At 38.8% G+C, this 17,524-nt stretch overlaps 1 protein-coding gene across 5 annotated transcripts in view; it reads right to left on the reverse strand.

Annotated features, from left to right (window-relative positions):
* Positions 1-261: 261 nt before the first annotated feature.
* Positions 262-17,524, reverse strand: part of LOC109419235 (uncharacterized) — an 83,909-nt gene continuing 66,646 nt past the window's right edge. For all 5 annotated transcript variants that reach the window (XM_029867546.2, XM_029867539.2, XM_029867552.2 and 2 more), the window contains exons 4-5: positions 1,152-1,984; positions 262-1,044 (exon numbers count right to left, since the gene is read on the reverse strand). In XM_029867546.2, coding sequence (XP_029723406.2) covers positions 706-1,044; positions 1,152-1,984 — 1,172 coding nt within the window. In that variant the 3' untranslated portion in view covers positions 262-705. The remainder of the gene's footprint in view (positions 1,045-1,151; positions 1,985-17,524) is intronic.

Here is a 17,524-nt window from a genome sequence, read left to right on the forward strand (position 1 = left end):
GCCGGCCTTCTGATACCTGATACGATAATATTCAGCTGAGAAGCAGGATGGCTGTATGCGATATACGTTCTTGGTGACTAGAATATTGGCACAGGACTGCATCAGTGGAGGAGGATTCTTCATTCGGAAACCCCCTAAATTCAACGGAGAGAATTGTAACCCACTAACAAGTAAGCAAGTAGGTATGAAAAATATTGAGTATGGGCGAAAATTCATCTCTCTCCTTCGGCATAATTTCTTTCCATAGAAGGGTCAATCGTCTTCAAATAGATATATGTATTTCATCCGCTTTTTAAGTATTTTACACATCTCGTCTTCTGATTTATGCATTAACATGTACACACGATTCTCGAAAATCTGTTCACGTGATTGGTACAAAGAAACCACTGCACGCTCTGTGCTATTCAAAATGGAATTAATTTCACGATCAAACCTCTCTATCTTCGAGCTGTAGTTTTTCCCTAATCCTAGACGGTGTAAGTGTAGTCGGTTGACATTGCTTTCGCATTATTTTTGGCGCCATTTGTTTCCTCAACATTTTGAACTGACCTCGCGCGACGACTAATATTTACAAAATCGAGACCCTCCCTAACTCGCACTCAGATCTAACGCTATAATACAGGTACCTCACTATGATAAAAAAAATAACTAAAACAAAAAATGGTTAAACAATATCCTATTGCCTACTGTCTGACGCCCTCCCCCTTAAACCCCTTCCGAATACTCCTCCTTCAGCCGACTCTTGATGTCCTTGTGCCGTCGGAGGGTCCTCGCCGCCGGCAGGGGAATGCCCTGCCTCCGGAGCAGCTCGTAGTCGCGGGTGCCGATTTCGTTCTTGATGTTCAGCGCCGAATTGATCATGTGCTGTGTCCACCGTTTCGGATTCTCCGGCAGTGTATTGAGGAACTCGACGTGATGCTGCGACAGTTTGCTCATGTCGAACGCCGTCACGTCCTTATCGAAGATGGAATGGTGCTCGAAGACGCCCATGTGCGAGTCGTCGCCGGTTCCGTTCATACCGCCCCCGGCGTAGTGGTCCATTGCCTGTTGGGAAATGAAAAGTATGTGCGTTTAGTTTATCGAGAAGAATCAGTCAAGCACGGTGGTGCCTTGGTAATCAAAATTGATTCATAAAAATACACCACACTCACCTGCAGTTCATTATCATAGTCCTGCTCCGGTTCCTGTTCCGGTTCCTGGTCGTCATCGTCGTCAACGTCCTCGGCGGCCACCATCGCCGATAGATCCTCCAGGCCGTTGTCGTGCTCATACCTTTTCAACACCGCCAACGTTGGAATGTGAAGGCATTCTTGCTTCCGCAGAATTTCGTAATTTTGGCCACCGAGTTCGTTCTTCAACTCCAGCGTTTTCTGCAGTTCGTAGTCGGAGAAACCTTTCGTGTTACCGGAAAGCGACTGCAGGAAATCGATCTGCTGTTCGGTCAGGTTGTTGATGTCAAAGTATCCATCCGGTTCTTCCGCGTTTAGGATGTCGTCGTCGGGCAGCTCGCCGTTCACACCGTGTCCATTGGTGACCAGGCCTTCGACCATTTCGCGGTAACTTCGCTTCCGGCTCATCACGTCCACTCCGTCCAGGTGGACCGTGTGTTTGTACTTTCGCAGGGTTTTGGCGCTTGGCAGTGGCATTCCGTCGTTTTTCCGCAGCGAGTCGTATTCCTTGCTGCCAATGATCCTTCGGATGTCCATACAAGTGCGCAGCTCGAAGGGGGTCCACTTCTTCCGGAAACCAGTCATCGACTTGAGGAACTCGATGTGAGCCATTGTGAGGGTATGCTGCTGCTGGTAGGTGTGTTGGTTGGGATGGCGCTGGTAGTTTTCTCTGTTGGTAAGGTCATTGGGGTCACCACCGCCGCCGCCGCCGACGCCGTTGGAGTACAAATCGGACGCTTGGTCTTCATCGAAGTCATCGTCCAGATCATCGTCATGTTCCATTTTGCCGCGGAAGTAGTTAATATCGGGCATGGCTGCAATGGAGGGAGAAAATAAAGAAATTGATTGTAATGTGGGTAAGAAATTCAGGAATGTTGGAGTATGATTGTGGATAGAGTACGTGGTAAAATCGGCATAATGCAGAAAAAGGCCGTAGTTGAGTCATAGATTGGTCACTTGTCCACCCGTCACTTTTCGACGATTGTAGACAAGTGACGCGTCGATGTAGCAGGAATTTGTTAGCCGGATTGCCGTCAACCGCCGACTAATTCAATGTTCATCTATAACTAACCCACTAAATGAAACTCCTGGAAAAAATGCCGAGGAATCTCTTGTGGAATTCATGAAGAGCATCTAGAAGAGTTTCAACAGAACTTCTAGATGAATTCCCGAGGAACTCCTGGAGGATTTACCGAGTAACTCCTGAAAGAATTCCCGGCGAAATTCTGGAGAAATTTCCGGAGAACATCTGGAAGAATTTACAAGAAACTCTTGGAAAAATTCACAAGAACTAATTGTGGAATAAACGAACAGCTCCTGAAGGAATTCCTGTAAAACTCCTGGAAGAAATGACGAGAAACTCATGGAGGAATTCTCGAGAATCTGCTGGAGGAATTACCGAGGAACTCTTGGAGGAATTCTCAAAGAACTCTAGGATGAGTTCTTGAGGATCTTCTGAAGGAATTCCCGAGGAACTCCTGGAGGAATTTTCTAGGAACTCCTTGGGTAATTTCCGAGCAACACCTGTAGGAATTTCCGACGAACATCTGGAAGAATTCCCAAGGAACTTCTGCGAGATATCCCGTGGATCCAGTGGCGTAGCAAGGGGGGGGGCGGAGGGTGCGGTCCGCACCGGGCCCCCGAATCTAGGGGGCCTCCAAATCAGGGCAGGTCTAGTGTTATAAACCTTCCCTGATTTGGAGCGCTCCTGAATTCGGGGGCCCAGTTTGAATAAAGTTCTGTGATTAGTGAAAGATTCCTACATATAAGTATAAGTTAAATACTTACCGATCTGCTGGTAGGTATGTAGGGGCCTCTTCGTGATTATCAAGAGATTTTGGAATGGGGAACACAGATGGCTATTTTGATGTTCTATTATCTATATATATAAAAATGCAGTGGCATACGTGGGACCGCGCATAACTTGCGAACGGAAGGACCGATTTTGGTCGTCTTAGTTTTGTTCTGTTAGTTTTCACACAAGGAAGGTTTATGAGGCAAAAAAACATGGAAAAAATGAGAGTTTTTGAAAATCGGGTTCTCAGACATTTTGAACGGGGACTTGGACTTGGCTAGGGATTTGAAACGTCAAAAAACGCAGTAGGCAAGACAAAGTTTGCCGGGTACAGCTAGTTAATTATAATTATAAATGTACACACTTTATTCATGTAGTTTCGTTAGTTTTGTTTATATAAATTTGATGACTACTCTTTGCACCTGCAAGAGCCCCAAAATACAATAAAAAATGTGTTCGAAATCAAAATTGAATTTTACGATATTCAGTACCGATATGGAAGTATAATTCATGAGCATCATGAAAATGTCCCTGATATCCTAACCACAGAACCAAACATAGGTGTTGATTTAGCATAAGATAGCTGCTGAAATTCAGGGGCCCCATTTTTCAAAATTAAGAACTGAATGCATGTTACGTTCTTGAAGGGTTTCTGCGGGAATTCCTTCGGGCAAGAATATATTTTTCGATTTATCAGCGAGTTACTTCAAAGACTTCTACAAAAATTCCTCTATGATTTACTTCAGAACTTTTTTCGGGGATTGCTTAAGAAAACTTTCTAAGCATTGGTTTACGAATACTTACAATGATTGCTTCAGGAACTCCTCCTGACATTTCTTCAAGAATTTCTTCAAACAATTATCAAGAAATCCTTCAGGAATCCCTTTGAGATTTTTTTTGTAAGAATTTCTTCAAACAGTCGTTCAGAAATACCATTTCGGAACCGTTCATAAAGCCATTCAAGGATTATATCATGAAACTCTTCAAGAAATCCTTCAGATGGACCTCAAGGAATTTCTCCAAGAATGATTTTAGAGATTTCTTCAAGAAGGAATCTTGCAGTAGTTCCTCATGGAAAATATATTTGATGATTTTTTGAGATTTTTGAAGCAATACCCGAATGGATCCTTGGAAGATTTTCCAAAGAAATTTGAATGTATTCCCGAAGGAACTCTTGTAGAAATGACTGAAGGATTTTTTGTAGAAATTTCTAAAAAAATCTTTAAGAATCGTCTAGATGAATTCTAAGATGTATTAGGAAAGAATCATTGGGTTGATTTTGGAGGTATATTTGATGATGTTCTGGAAGGATTACTACAGTACTATGAAGTAGTACTACAAGTACTAGGAGTACTATGAGTAATTACTTAAAGGATTCCTGAAAAAAATCTATAAGCAAAGGGATTTTTGGAAGAACTAATTATGAAATGCCTACCGTGACCGGCCCTAATTATGCGCAGTCCCTAATTCGGCGCACTTTCTCGAATATACACAAAATCACGGACGCTAGTTCAATATTAGCTTCAAATATATTTTTTGAATATTGCTTCAATAGTAATGAAAAAGTTTGTGAAGAAAAATTTTTCAAATCAACGATCATTATTTTTTAAAAAAATATAATGATGTCGTAAGTACTATAAATTGCCTGAAATCTGTGTCCGTTAGCGAAACTGCTAAAGGTTGCTTCATGAGCTGAAGCATTTTGCGACATAAATAATGAAGAGAATGTCTGCTTTTCCATGCGCATCCTGTACTGCTGTCTTCGAGGAATCAGAATCGGCAAAAACAATTGAGTTTTCTTCTTCTTTTTTAATCTTCTTGTTCTTCTTAGGTGCGCAGAATTAGGAACCGGTATTAAATGGTGGTCCTAATTCTGCGCAGACATTTCAACACTAAGTTTTAAACATATAATTAATAAACAAACATCATATAAATGCCACCATAGTTATAACTAGGATATTCTATGTTTCTAGCAATCCGGTGAATGTAATTACGGCTCAACAAGTTAGTTTATGAACTTTGAAGGCTAATTTACGATTTTTGAATTTTTGATCTGATATTTCGACCGTACTAACCACTTGTTTTAAACATTTGTTATCAACCTCGGGGGAAATTTAATGTATTCATGCAAGCATTCGTCAAATGCGATATATGATGTGAGTTTACATGGAATTTTCTTAAACAGAGGAAACCCTGGAGTTAGACAAGAAAGAAGTCTCAGTTTGCAAACAAAGATTGTGCCACATTGTCATGGCGAAAAAGTTTATATTGCTTTCAGAAATGAAAGTAAATTTTACTAAAATGTGCATATGCGAATAACTAAAAAGCTTTACGTAGTAATATTCGATAATGCTACAAAATCCTTTTGTGTATTATAATTAAAATTCCCTTTGCTTAGTAATCAATGTTGAGGACATGCAAAGTTCCAATATGGTCGTAATGTCGTATAAAAGTTGAAAATGAAGAATTTAATTGAATTTCATCTATGAATCATGTTCTCATTACAATATGTTATCTTTTTAGAGTTTTTCCCATGTGCGCAGAATTAGGAACATTAGTGCGCAGAATAAGGAACATTCCAAAAAAGAGTGCGCATAATTAGGAACAGAGACACACTTTAGAATTTTCATGATTTTACATATAAATTGAGTGTTTTGTATGAGAATTATATTTTTCCCTCAATTACAAAGCTAATAACTATGTGCAGTCAAAAATTCAGCCAAATCGGTTCGATTTGGAATTTGTTACAGCTGATTGAAATTGAAAAAGTCTTAGATGCGCAGAATATGGGCCCTCCACGGTAGATAATTTCTCAAGAAATCAATGACGGAAACCCCAAAGAATTCCAAATTCTTTGGTGCAAATAAAAAAAAACAATCTTCAAAAGAATTTCCGCAGGAGGCCTTGTGTGAATTTCTGTAAGACCCCCTGAGGAAATTCGTGCAGTAATTCTTTTGTTATGAATGTGTCCATCCTTGTAGGGTTATCTGAAGAAAAACTTCGAGAAATCCATGAACGAATCTTTATACGTAACATGAAAAACAAAATCCTTGTTGAAAAGATTAAATTTTTACTGGAATTTTGTAAAAGATTCTTGAACGAATTGTGAAAAAGGACTTAAAAACATTGCCTAAGGAATCTTTCAATGATTTTCTACAGAAATTATTAGAGGAATTTATGAGAAAATCCCTGCAGGTATGATTACTAAAGAAATGCTTGAACAAATTCTTAAGAAATCCTTGAAAGGACTTCCAAGAAAAATAGTATGGGGCAGTGCAAAAAGAACCCTTGAAGAAGTTTCTAAAAAAAATCTTGAAGGAACTCCAAAGTATTCCTCTGAAAAAATGCTGAAGAGAACATGTGGGAATCGTTTGTGGATATCTTTAAGAAACTCTTCATAGAGTTCTTGGGATTACATAATACTGAAGAAAATCCTTCAAGGAATTGAAGAAGAAGTTGTTGCAACTTTCACAGAAAATCTTCGAGGAATTTGTAAAGAAGTCCTTGAAGTATTTCCCAGATGAATCGTAAAAGATATCCAAGAAAGAGTTCTTGGAGCTCCGCACTTGAGAAAAAAATATTGATGAAATCGTTAGAAACATTTCGTTAGAAGTTTCGTGAAAGAAATCCGGACGAAACTGGTGTAATCGCTAAAGAAACCGTTAAAGGTATCAATAGAAAAAAAGCTGATAAAAACCTTGGAAGAATTCCTAAAGGATTCATTGAGGAATTCCAGTAGAATCTCTTGGAGCAATTCCTGTGAGAACTTTTACATCATTTTTTACAATTTTTGAAGTATTTCTTCGGATTTTTTTTTTATCTTTTTCAGTAACTAATTCGGAAACCCGTGTACAGATTCGTTAAGGAATATCTTCAAACATTAATTTGAGAATCCATTCGGCTATTGCTCTGAAAATTTCCTTTGACGATATATTTGATTAATTGTTAGGCATTTCCTTTGGAAACTTCTTCAACTAATTCTCAGAAATGCTACAAAAATGGCTTCTGATTTTTATTTCTACTTCGAAAATGTTGTTGGGAATTCCGTCTGCAACTTTTCACTGACTTTTTTTTTGACAATTCGTTTGAGAAAACTTTTGGTAATAACTTTCGGAATAACTTTAACACTTTTCTGGAAACTTCTATGCCACGGGAATTGATTGGGTAATTCATTTGGCATTTTTTTTGGTAATTTATTCGGCGAGTTTTCTGTGAGTTACCTGAAAAAAACTTTCAAATATCTTTTGGCGATTTTTTTTAGCAAATTCTTGGGAAATGCTTTGATTGGATTTGTTCCGAAAGTTCCTATAAGAGTATTCTTGGAATTTTCTCTGCAAATGTTTTTGAAAACTATTTCGGCATAACTCTTTTGGAATTTCTCGGCAATAATATTTAAAGTTGAATTAGGTTATTATTTTTGAAAACATCTTAGACTAAAGTGATCAGATATATTATGCACTAATGCGGGACACAGTTTTATATAATTCAAAATTGTAAGTATTTCAGTGGCTCAGTAACCTCTTAAAAAATAGTAAATAATACCAAAATACAGGTTGCAGGCGTAACAAATAGAAACGTTGAAATTGTTGTTAAATTTGCGAAAAATGCTGAAATTTTTATGAACTCGACTGACATTGATGAACATATAGATAATGCAAAACAAAGCCCCAAATTAAAAAAAAATATTACAATACAACGACTATACATTTGAAACAAAAAGTTTTAAATTCAAGGTGTGCGAAACATTAACATAAAGATATTAAAAAAATGTTGTCCCAGCATAGTTCATGAGACTGTTTTAAAAATAAGCTTGTTAGAATCCCAAAATGGTCGACTTTCGTACCTGCTTGCGATTTCAGGCACACAAATTTCGTGAAAAACAAAGCGAGCTCTTCTTATTTGAAGCGTGTTTTTCTAGTAAACAAGGGCAAAATAAAAAATACACTGTCAGACGTTTACTTTTTGAGACTGTACATGCTGTATTGGGATCCAAATTCGTTTGTTCTGATAATATTATTATTTTAGAGATCCATATATTTTTATTGACATCTTTTTTGGTTTTCCTGAATTTTATCTCAAAAAATTTCAAGAGAATTCTTTCGAAATGTTTGAATATTTTGTAATGAAAAAAATCTATTAATACATTGAAAGAAATTGCTATAGAAAATTTAAGAAAGAATTTTTGCCAAACCTGTAACTTTTTTAGAAATCCCTTGATCATTTCTAAAAAACCATCTGTTGACGGGAATCCTGGTAAAACTTTAAAAATGCATTAAAATCTCAGCAAAAAAAATAGCTAGTGGAAACTTTGAAGAAAAAAATCTTTAGAAATCTTTTTAGGTATTCCTAGATGAATAGCTGCAGGAGTTTTTGAAGAAACTCTTAAAAAACAGGGAAAATCCTGCGTGAATTTCAAACTACCTTGCTTAAGAAAATCTTGAAGAGGCTGTAGCAAGTAAATTTTAAAAATTTTCAACAATGTGTTCGAGAATTGTCCTTGAGAGCTTACTAAGGCATTTTCCAGTATTTCGCTGGAAGAATTTGTTCATTTTCTTTCTGAAGTTTGCATTTAAAAAGAACAGAAGAAGTTCAACATATCAGTCAGATATATCTGTCAGGAAAAAAATAAAGCATTTTAGCTATTGTTGAAATTCGGGACCTTTCCGGGACACTTTACAATGCGGGACGACTAGCTTCAATCCGGGACGTCTGGTCACATTATCTTTGACAGAACTTTTTGAAATTCTTTGGGTTTGGAAATTTATTACGGGATTCAGCAATTTCTCTAAAAGTTCTACCAGCAGTCCCTTTGCTCATATACCTGACAATTACTATTGTAATTCTTTCAACAAAAATTAACTTTTGGTCTGTCTCAAGAGCAAACTAATGTGTCTCTGACAGATTTTGGGCCGCGGTTATGTTAGGTACGATACATACCACCCTTCAAAAATTGCATTCAAGTTTACATATTAACATAAAATGCTTAAATCTTTCAAATTTGATTTGATAAAACGAAATATTTTGCGTGAGTCGTAAATTTAGATGTCAATTGACCATTTTACCTTTTAATTGCTTAAAAAAATATTTCCATGCTTAACGGCTTGCAGTCAAAAAAGCCCAAAATCGCATATTTTGCCCTATAAATTGAGGTATAGCTGAAAATTGTGGCGTCCTGAAACAAATCTGAGCCCGGATTCGGATTCAGCGGCCCAAAACCTGTCAGAGACACATACAGGTACTTTGAAAATTAATTAGTCGATTCGTTTATAAATTTAAGTGGCAACTTTTAGAAGGTAATTCCTCTGTAAATTTCTTCTGATAATTCTTTATTAAATTTTGATGTTCTATGAGATACAGCTTTGCAAATTAAAAATAAATCCACGAAATTACAACGACCGAGAAAAATCTGAAGAGAATTACCAAAAGAATTTCCAAAAAATTAAATGATTACCTGAAGCGATCACAAACAATTTGCTAAAAATGTATGAAGAAATTTCTATAGAATTTCCAGGAGGAATTTCTGTGAGAATTGAAAGAATTCTTTTTTTTTTTGAGTATCTAAAGTATTCATTGGAGGAATTTATGAATCCTTGAATAGGCTTATTAGAGGAATTTCTAAAAAAATCTAGCAAAAACACTCAATGCATCCCCTGGAGGAGTTCCTATTGAATTTCTTGGAGGAATTTGTGTAAGAGTCTCCGGAAAACCCTTGCATTAGTAATTAAATTAATACTTGAAGAAATCTTTGCATAAAATGACCCCAAAAGATTTCTTGTAGGGTATGTGTGCCATCAGTAATCTCACGCTCCCATATTCATCCTATTCGAAAACAAGCGATTGCGGCACCGATTGATTCCGTTCTTTTTGTTTTCATGGGTGCTCACTTCTAATAAAAAAATACAAAAATAAGAAACAAAACAAACAGCGCTTCAATCCTTTGTTTTTCGTAGGATGAAAATGGGAGCCACATGCTTAATAAGGGAACCAATACCCTACAAAATCTATATATATAAAAATGCTGTGGCATACGTGGGACCGCGCATAACTTGCGAATGGATGGTCCGATTCAGGTCGTCTGAGTTTTGTTCTGTTAGTTTTCACCCAAGGAAGGTTTATAAGGCAAAAACATGGAAAAATTGAGAGTTTTTGGAAATCGGGTTTCCCTACATTTTGAACGGGGACTTGGGCTTAGCTAGGGACTTGAAACGTCAAAAAACGCAGTAGGCAAGACAACGTTTGCCGGGTACAGCTAGTTATTTGTAAAATACCTGGAGTCGATTCAAGTACAAGACACTGAAGACGACCTTACAGTTGAGGTCGAAATACGTATCTGTCAAAGGATGTAAATTCTTAGTGGAATTCAAAGGAACAGTACTTAACGCGATTTTCTTTTTATTTATTGGAGAAATAAGTTTAGGAATGAATGAATGAAATCAATTGAAGAAACTCTAAGAGAACATTTAAATTAAATCTGAACGAATCTTTGGGCAAATCGCAAGAGAATTACTAAAGAAATCTCTGGAAAAAAAAACCTGAAGGAATTTTGGGAGCAATTTCTAAAGGCTGCCTTAAAGGAAATCTTTTAGAATTTTGAATAACCTTAGAACATTTCTTAAATCCTTGGAGAAGCTTCTGGAGAAGTTATTTGTTTTGATAAGATAGGATATCTGTTTCTTTACTATTTAGCCATTTACGCTGCCATTTTTATCCCACTCAAAACAATGGAATGAAGCGTTTTTGTTCGGTTTCTTTTTTTTTTCTCTGTTCGGAACATAAACCACTGCGACCAATATTTGATCTATTGTGGCGTATCCCGTGTCATTTGTGTAGTGCATGTCGTATTACTTTATCACCATTGAGAAGTTATAAAGTATTCGGTTTTATTACAGTAGTCATTTTCAACTTGATCGCAAGGGAGGATTCTAATTGATAGGTTCCGCTTTGAACACGCTCCTTTTTCAGTCAAAATCGGATCCCCTAACTATAAAGTCAAGAAATGATACCGATATTGACCATGCATCGGAACCCTAGTCCTTACTGTTTCAAACTAGTGAACACCGAATAAAAGATTAGGAATACTAATCCATTTGTCCCTGTTTCAAGGTCTATCTCGGCCACACCTAAAACCAAGACCTATCACTTTCAACAAGGTGTAAAATGTAATAAGGACCAAAGTGTTTTCCTTTGATTACTAAGTTATGCTGTTCCACTAGTTGGAAGCAGTTAGGACTAGGGTTCGGCTTGGTAGATCTTTCACCGCAACGCAACCCAAAAAGGCGATCTACCCACGCTACGGGCTCCGTTAAAGATCGAGCATATTTTAAACCCCCTCAACCATTCATCCCTCAGGACGGGTCGCCTGACACCTTGGATTGGGGTTACCTGTTTGGTGGACTTTTACCACCGGAACAGGTGGTCCGTAGTGCTATTCTAAGCCGGCAGCCACACGGGCATGTTTCTTATTTTTGTATATTTGTTAGAAGTGAGCACGGATTATATAAAAATAACGTAATAATTCTGGAGGAATCAATCATAAATTCTGGAGAAATAGAATTTTTTTGAAAAGTGCCCAGAGGAATACTGGCAAAAATTCCTGAAGGAACTCTTGAGAAAACTCCTAGAGTTGATGGATATTGAAAAATTCGTTAGAGGAAATCCAGAAGGATTTTTCGAAAAAACTCCTACAGAAGTCCATCTAAAAAATTTAATTTAATTAATTCAATTTAAATAATTCAATTTCTACAGTAATAATCCTTGGAGATTTTGTTTAATTAATGGAGAAATCCTATGATGAATCTCTTAGTAAAACCTTAGAGAAACTTCTTGAAGAATCCTAGAAGATTTTTTTTTGGAAAAGGGAATTTTTGGTGGGATTTCTGATGTAATCTTAGGAAGTAATTCTTAAGAAATCTTTAAAAGGACACTAAGATAAGTGATGAATGCTTCAGGAAATTCCAAGTTTAATTATTGGAGAAATATCTAAAAGAGTTATTTGAGGGAAGAATTGAGAAATACTTAAAGAATCTATGGAAAATCACCAAAGGAATATTAAGAGGATTCTCTGAAAGAAACGGAAGAATGTTTAAAGAAACCCTAGAAGGGCTTCTCTTTCTCTGAGGGAATCCCGATGTAATTTCTTGGAAGAACATCTGGTTCTAAATGAATCATTGATGATTTTTTGTAGTATTTCTGGAATTTTGAAAGAATTATTTAGATGATCTGGTAGATGAATCCTCAGAATATAATTGATAGATTCTTGAACTAATATTTCGAGAAATACTCGATGAAGCCTTTGCAAGAATCTTTTGAATTACTCTGTAGTATTTTGAAAACATTCCTGCATGTCTGAGGTGAACCAGCCAAGGGACTGAAAGCCTCATTAATAAGGCTAATTATAATAATATCATTCCTGAAGGAGTGCTTTTAGAGGAATACTGAATGATATCCTTGCATTTACAACTTAAAAGTTTCTTGAATACACATTATTCTTCAAGAAAAATTTCTTAAATAAAAAAGTAAAGCAATCTTTGAAAGCGTTTATAAATGATTATTTGATGCAATTGTTAAAACATTTTCAGCATAATTCTTATAAAAAAATCTCGCGCTCCCGAAAAAAATCATAAAGGAAAACAGAAAATAAGATAAGATAGATAATTTTTAACCTTCCGTTGGCCATCACTGCCAGCATCACTAGAATACTGAGTACAAAAAGCGAGATTTTTTCAAAGTTTTGTACAAAATATAACAGTGAGATTATTCGACAGTTAAGATTTATCATTGTAAAATATGTACATATTATGTAATTTTCATGGGGGCCTACCAATTTGCTTCCGCACCGGGCCCCCAAATTCCTAGCTACGCCACTGCGTGGATCTTCTGGAGGAATTTTCGAGGAACTCCTGGAAAAATCCCCAAGCAACTACTATTGGAATTTACAAAGAACTCTTGCAAAACTTCCCAAAGAACTCCTGGAAGAATGCCCAAGGAACTTCTATAGGAATTGCCGAAGAACTCTTGGAGGAATTCCGAAAGAACTCCTGGAAGATTTCCAGGAAAATTCTTGCAGAAATTCTCGGGGATCCCAGGAGAAATTCCCGTGGAACTCTTAGAGCAGGTCCGGGGGCATCCCTATGTGATTTCCTGGGAACTCTAAAACAAACTTTCGAGGGCTTTTGGAGAAATTGCCTGGTAACTCCTGGAGGAATGCCAGAAGAACTCTTGGACTTATTCTCGGGGGAACTCCAGGAGGACTTCCCGTTGAACTGGGAAATGCTCCCGGGCTGGAACTCTTGGGAATTGTTAGAAATGTTCCCGGGGAATTCTTTGGAGTTCTTGGGGAACTAATGGAGAAAATTGTATGATTTAGTTCTCAGATGTATCCCACAAGGAATTCTGGGAGAACTCCAGGAGGAAACCCTGACGGAGCCCCTGGAGAAATCCAAGGAAGAACTCCAAATTTGTTGATGAATTTGTTTAGAAGTCCATTTATGAATTTTTAAGCAATTCCTCTGTGAAATCCTCCAGAGAATCTTCAATAAATTATGTCAAGGACTCGTTGAGATTTCTCTGAGAATTCCATTAGAGATTCTTCCAAGGTTTCCTTTAGAAAATTAATAGATTGTTTTAGTAATTCCTCCGAAGTTTCATTAACCGTTATGTGGCCGGCAGTTTTTTTGCTTTTTTCTACACCGTGTCTTTTAAATGGGGGCTGGGTACCCGGGTACCCTGCCGGCCACATAAGGGTTAAATGCCTTATTGGTTATTCCAGACATTCCTTCCAAAATTGCTTCTTGAATTTAAAATAGTCTAAAAATTATTGTGTTGTTAAGAGTTATTAACACTGCTACGGACTAAAATGAATGAATTTCATAAGAAATATATCCCGAGTTTGCTCCTTAAATTTCTGCAAGATTTTTTCCAGAAAACTTTTCATGACTTTTCTTTGAAATTCCCAAATGGATTCTTTCAGAATTTTTTCCTTCAGAATTTTGATTTCTTCAGAAAATGATACGTTCAGCATTTCTTCACAATTTCATCTAAAGGTTTCTTAAAAAATCTTCCAAAAATTCCTCAAGGATATGTCCAACGTTTCTTTCAGGGACTCATTAAGGTTTTTTCCAAAATTTACTTTATCAATTCTTCCAGGTATTGCTCGGAATTATAGATTCGCTCGAAAGTTCCTTCAGAAATATCTCCATAAATTTATCCTTTATTTTAGAATTTCCTATCAAATCTTTCACGGATTACGTCCAAAATCGGTTCATGAATTCCTTCAGAAATTATTCTAGGAATGCGTATGTAAAATATACCATGAAGTATTTAAAAAAACTTTTCCAGAGTGGAGTGGAGTGTTAAAGCCCTTATTTATTAGGATGTCAGTGCAATAGATACCGGATCAAATCAATTACGGGGGAGCAACCATTAACAGACAACGTAGAAGTGGCTCAAGACTACGCGAGCAGCTAGCTGTGGTCCTACCAACGGAAGAGCAGCTTGGCGCAGCTACACTTGAAGATGGCTGGAGGGACATCCGATCCGCCATAGGTAGTACCTCGGCTACAACACTAGGCTTCGCGACTAAGACGACGGCGAATGTGAACAGTTGAAAAACGAGAAGAATGCAGCATGGGCGAGAATACTGCAACTTCGTACGAAAGCGAATGAGGCACGTTACAGACAGGCGCGGAACAGACAGAACTCAATCCTCCAGAGGAAGAAGCGCCAGCAGAAAGAACGAGAACGCGAACCGATGGAAGAGTTGTACCGCGCTAAGGACACACGAAAGTTCTACGAGAAGCTGAACCGCTCGCGCAGAGGCTTTGTGCCACAAGCCGACATGTGCCAAGATAATCACGGGAATATTCTCACGAGCGAGCGTGAGCTGGTCGAGAGGTGGCGGCAGCATTACGATGAGCACCTTAATGGCGACGTTGCAAGTACCGAAGGTGGCGTGGTAACAGATCTAGGAGTATGTGCGCAGGACGAAAGATTTCCAGCCCCTAATCTTCAAGAGATTGAGGAAGAGGTTATCCGGTTGAAAAAACAACAAAACCGATGGAGCAGATCAACTACCAAGCGAGTTACTACAATGCGGTGGAGAAGCACTGGTAAGAGCACTACACTGGGTCATTACAAAGATTTGGGAGAAGGAAGTATTACCGGAGGAGTGGACGGAAGGTATCGTCATCAACAAAATGGGCGACAAGTTGGATTGCGGGAACTATCGCGCGATCACACTACTGAGCGCTGGTTACAAGATACTTTCTCAAATTGTATGCTGCCGTATATCGCCGATTGCAAGAGAGTTTATGGGGAAATATCAGGGTGGACTCATGAATGAACACACTACTAAGGACCAGATGTTCACCATCCGCCAGGTGTTGCAAAAATGCCGTGAATACAACGTGCCCACACATCACTTGTTCATCGATTTCAAATTGGCGTATGATACAATCGATCGAGAACAGCTATGGCAGATTATGCACGATTACGGATTCCTGGATAAACTGATACGATTGATCAAGGCGACGATGGATCGAGTGATGTGCGTAGTTCGAGTATCAGGGACACTCTCGAGTCCCTTCGAATCTCGCAGAGGGTTACGGCAAGGTGATGGTCTTTCGTGCTTGCTGTTCAACATTGCTTTAGAGGGTGTAATAAGGAGAGCGAGGATAAACATGAGTGGAACGATTTTCACGATGTCCGTTCAGCTGCTTGGTTACGCTGATGATATTGATGTTATTGTTCGTAAATTTGATACGATGGCGGAAACGTACATCCAACTAAAGAATGAAGCCAGGCGAATCGGATTAGCTTAAAGTGTCGAAGACAAAGTACATGACGGCAAAGGGCTCCAGGGAAGAATCACCGCACCCGCCACCCCGAATTACTATCGATGGTCATGAAATCGAGGCGGTTGAAGAATTCGTGTACTTGGGATCACTGGTGACCGCCGACAACGACATAGGCAGAGAAATTTAGAGATGCATTGTGGCAGGAAATCGAGCTTACTTTGGACTCCACCGAACTCTACGATCGAACTATCTACAAAACGCTGATTAGCCCGGTAGTCCTCTATGGGCACGAATACCAACGCGCCCTTGGAGTTTTCGAACGGAAGGTTTTGCGTATAGCAACCCGATTGAAATGGTTATCAAGAGTCATCCGACCGGTACAAGAAGACGTGGTGCGCAGCGAACTAGGTGGATCGATGAAGTGGAGGACGATTTGCGGAACCTTCGTTGAATGCGGAACTCGAGACACACATCCATCCATCGATTAGATAGGAGACGACTCCTACGTACAGCAGCGGACACTCAGGCCGCAGTCTGACCGCTACAGAACTGTAAAGATGGCATCTCGAACATTTCGGGTTAAGTTTCAAATGCTTGAAGTTCTACAGAATGACTTCATCGCTTCATCGAATTTATGAAGTTAGAAATCACACGATTGATGTTGATAACATTGTTGAAATGGCGGAGCATGGGAGCCTGAAAGTACTATTTTCCTTCACGTTTCGGAAGATCTTGAAGTGTGAGGTGCAGTACGATTGATTTGACCAAAGTTGAGGGAGTGAGGACATCCGAAACATTTCGGGTGTATTCAGGACGTCATAGGAACCTAAAAGGACTGTTTTCCTTCACATTTCGACATATCATGAAATTTGAGGTGTCGAACGGCTGATTTTGACAATATTTCAGAAATGACCACTCCCCTGCGACCTTCCGAAATAGTTCGGGTGTGGCCAGACCGATCCCAAGGGGCCATAAGGGCCTAGATATACTGTTTTCCTTCATGTTTCAACAAATCATGAAGTTAGATGTGCTCACGATTGATTTGACCAACTTTGTAGAAATAGTCATTTTGACCACTTCCCTGCCTGGGGGCACCCGGAACATTCCAGGTATGGCTAGACCGATCCCAAGGGGCCATAAGTGCCTAGAATGACTTTTTTATGCTTAAACATCATGAAGTCTGAGGTGTAGCATGATTGATTTTGACAATGTTGTGGACATTGCCACTTTTGTCACATTCCTGGGGCACCCTGAACATTCTGGGTACGGCCAGGTCGTTCCCGAGGGGTCATAAGAGCGTAGAAGGACCCTCCATGTTTGGACAAATCATGAAGTTTGAGGTGCCGCACAATTGATTTCACCAACGTTGCGGAAATGGCCATTTTGACCACTTTCTTGGAGGCATCCGGAACATTTCTGGTGTGGCCAGAACCACTTTAAGGAGTCATGGGAACCTAAATGGACTGTTATCCTTCATGTTTCGACAAATCACACAAATGTCACACGGCTTATTTTGACAATGTTTGAAAAATGACCACTTTCCTGAGGGCATCCGGAACATTCCGGGTATGGCCAGACCGATCCCAAGTGACCATAAGGGCCTAGAAGGACTGTTTTCTTTTATGTTTCAACAAATCATGAAGTTAGAGGTGTCGCACGGCTGATTTTGATAACAATGTGGACATTGCCACTTTTGTCACATTCCTGGGGGCACCCTGAACATTCCGGGTATGGCCAGGTCGGTCTCGAGGGGTCATAAGAGCTTA

This window comes from Aedes albopictus, chromosome 3 (genome assembly GCF_035046485.1).
Source record: "Aedes albopictus strain Foshan chromosome 3, AalbF5, whole genome shotgun sequence".
NCBI lineage: Eukaryota > Metazoa > Arthropoda > Insecta > Diptera > Culicidae > Aedes > Aedes albopictus.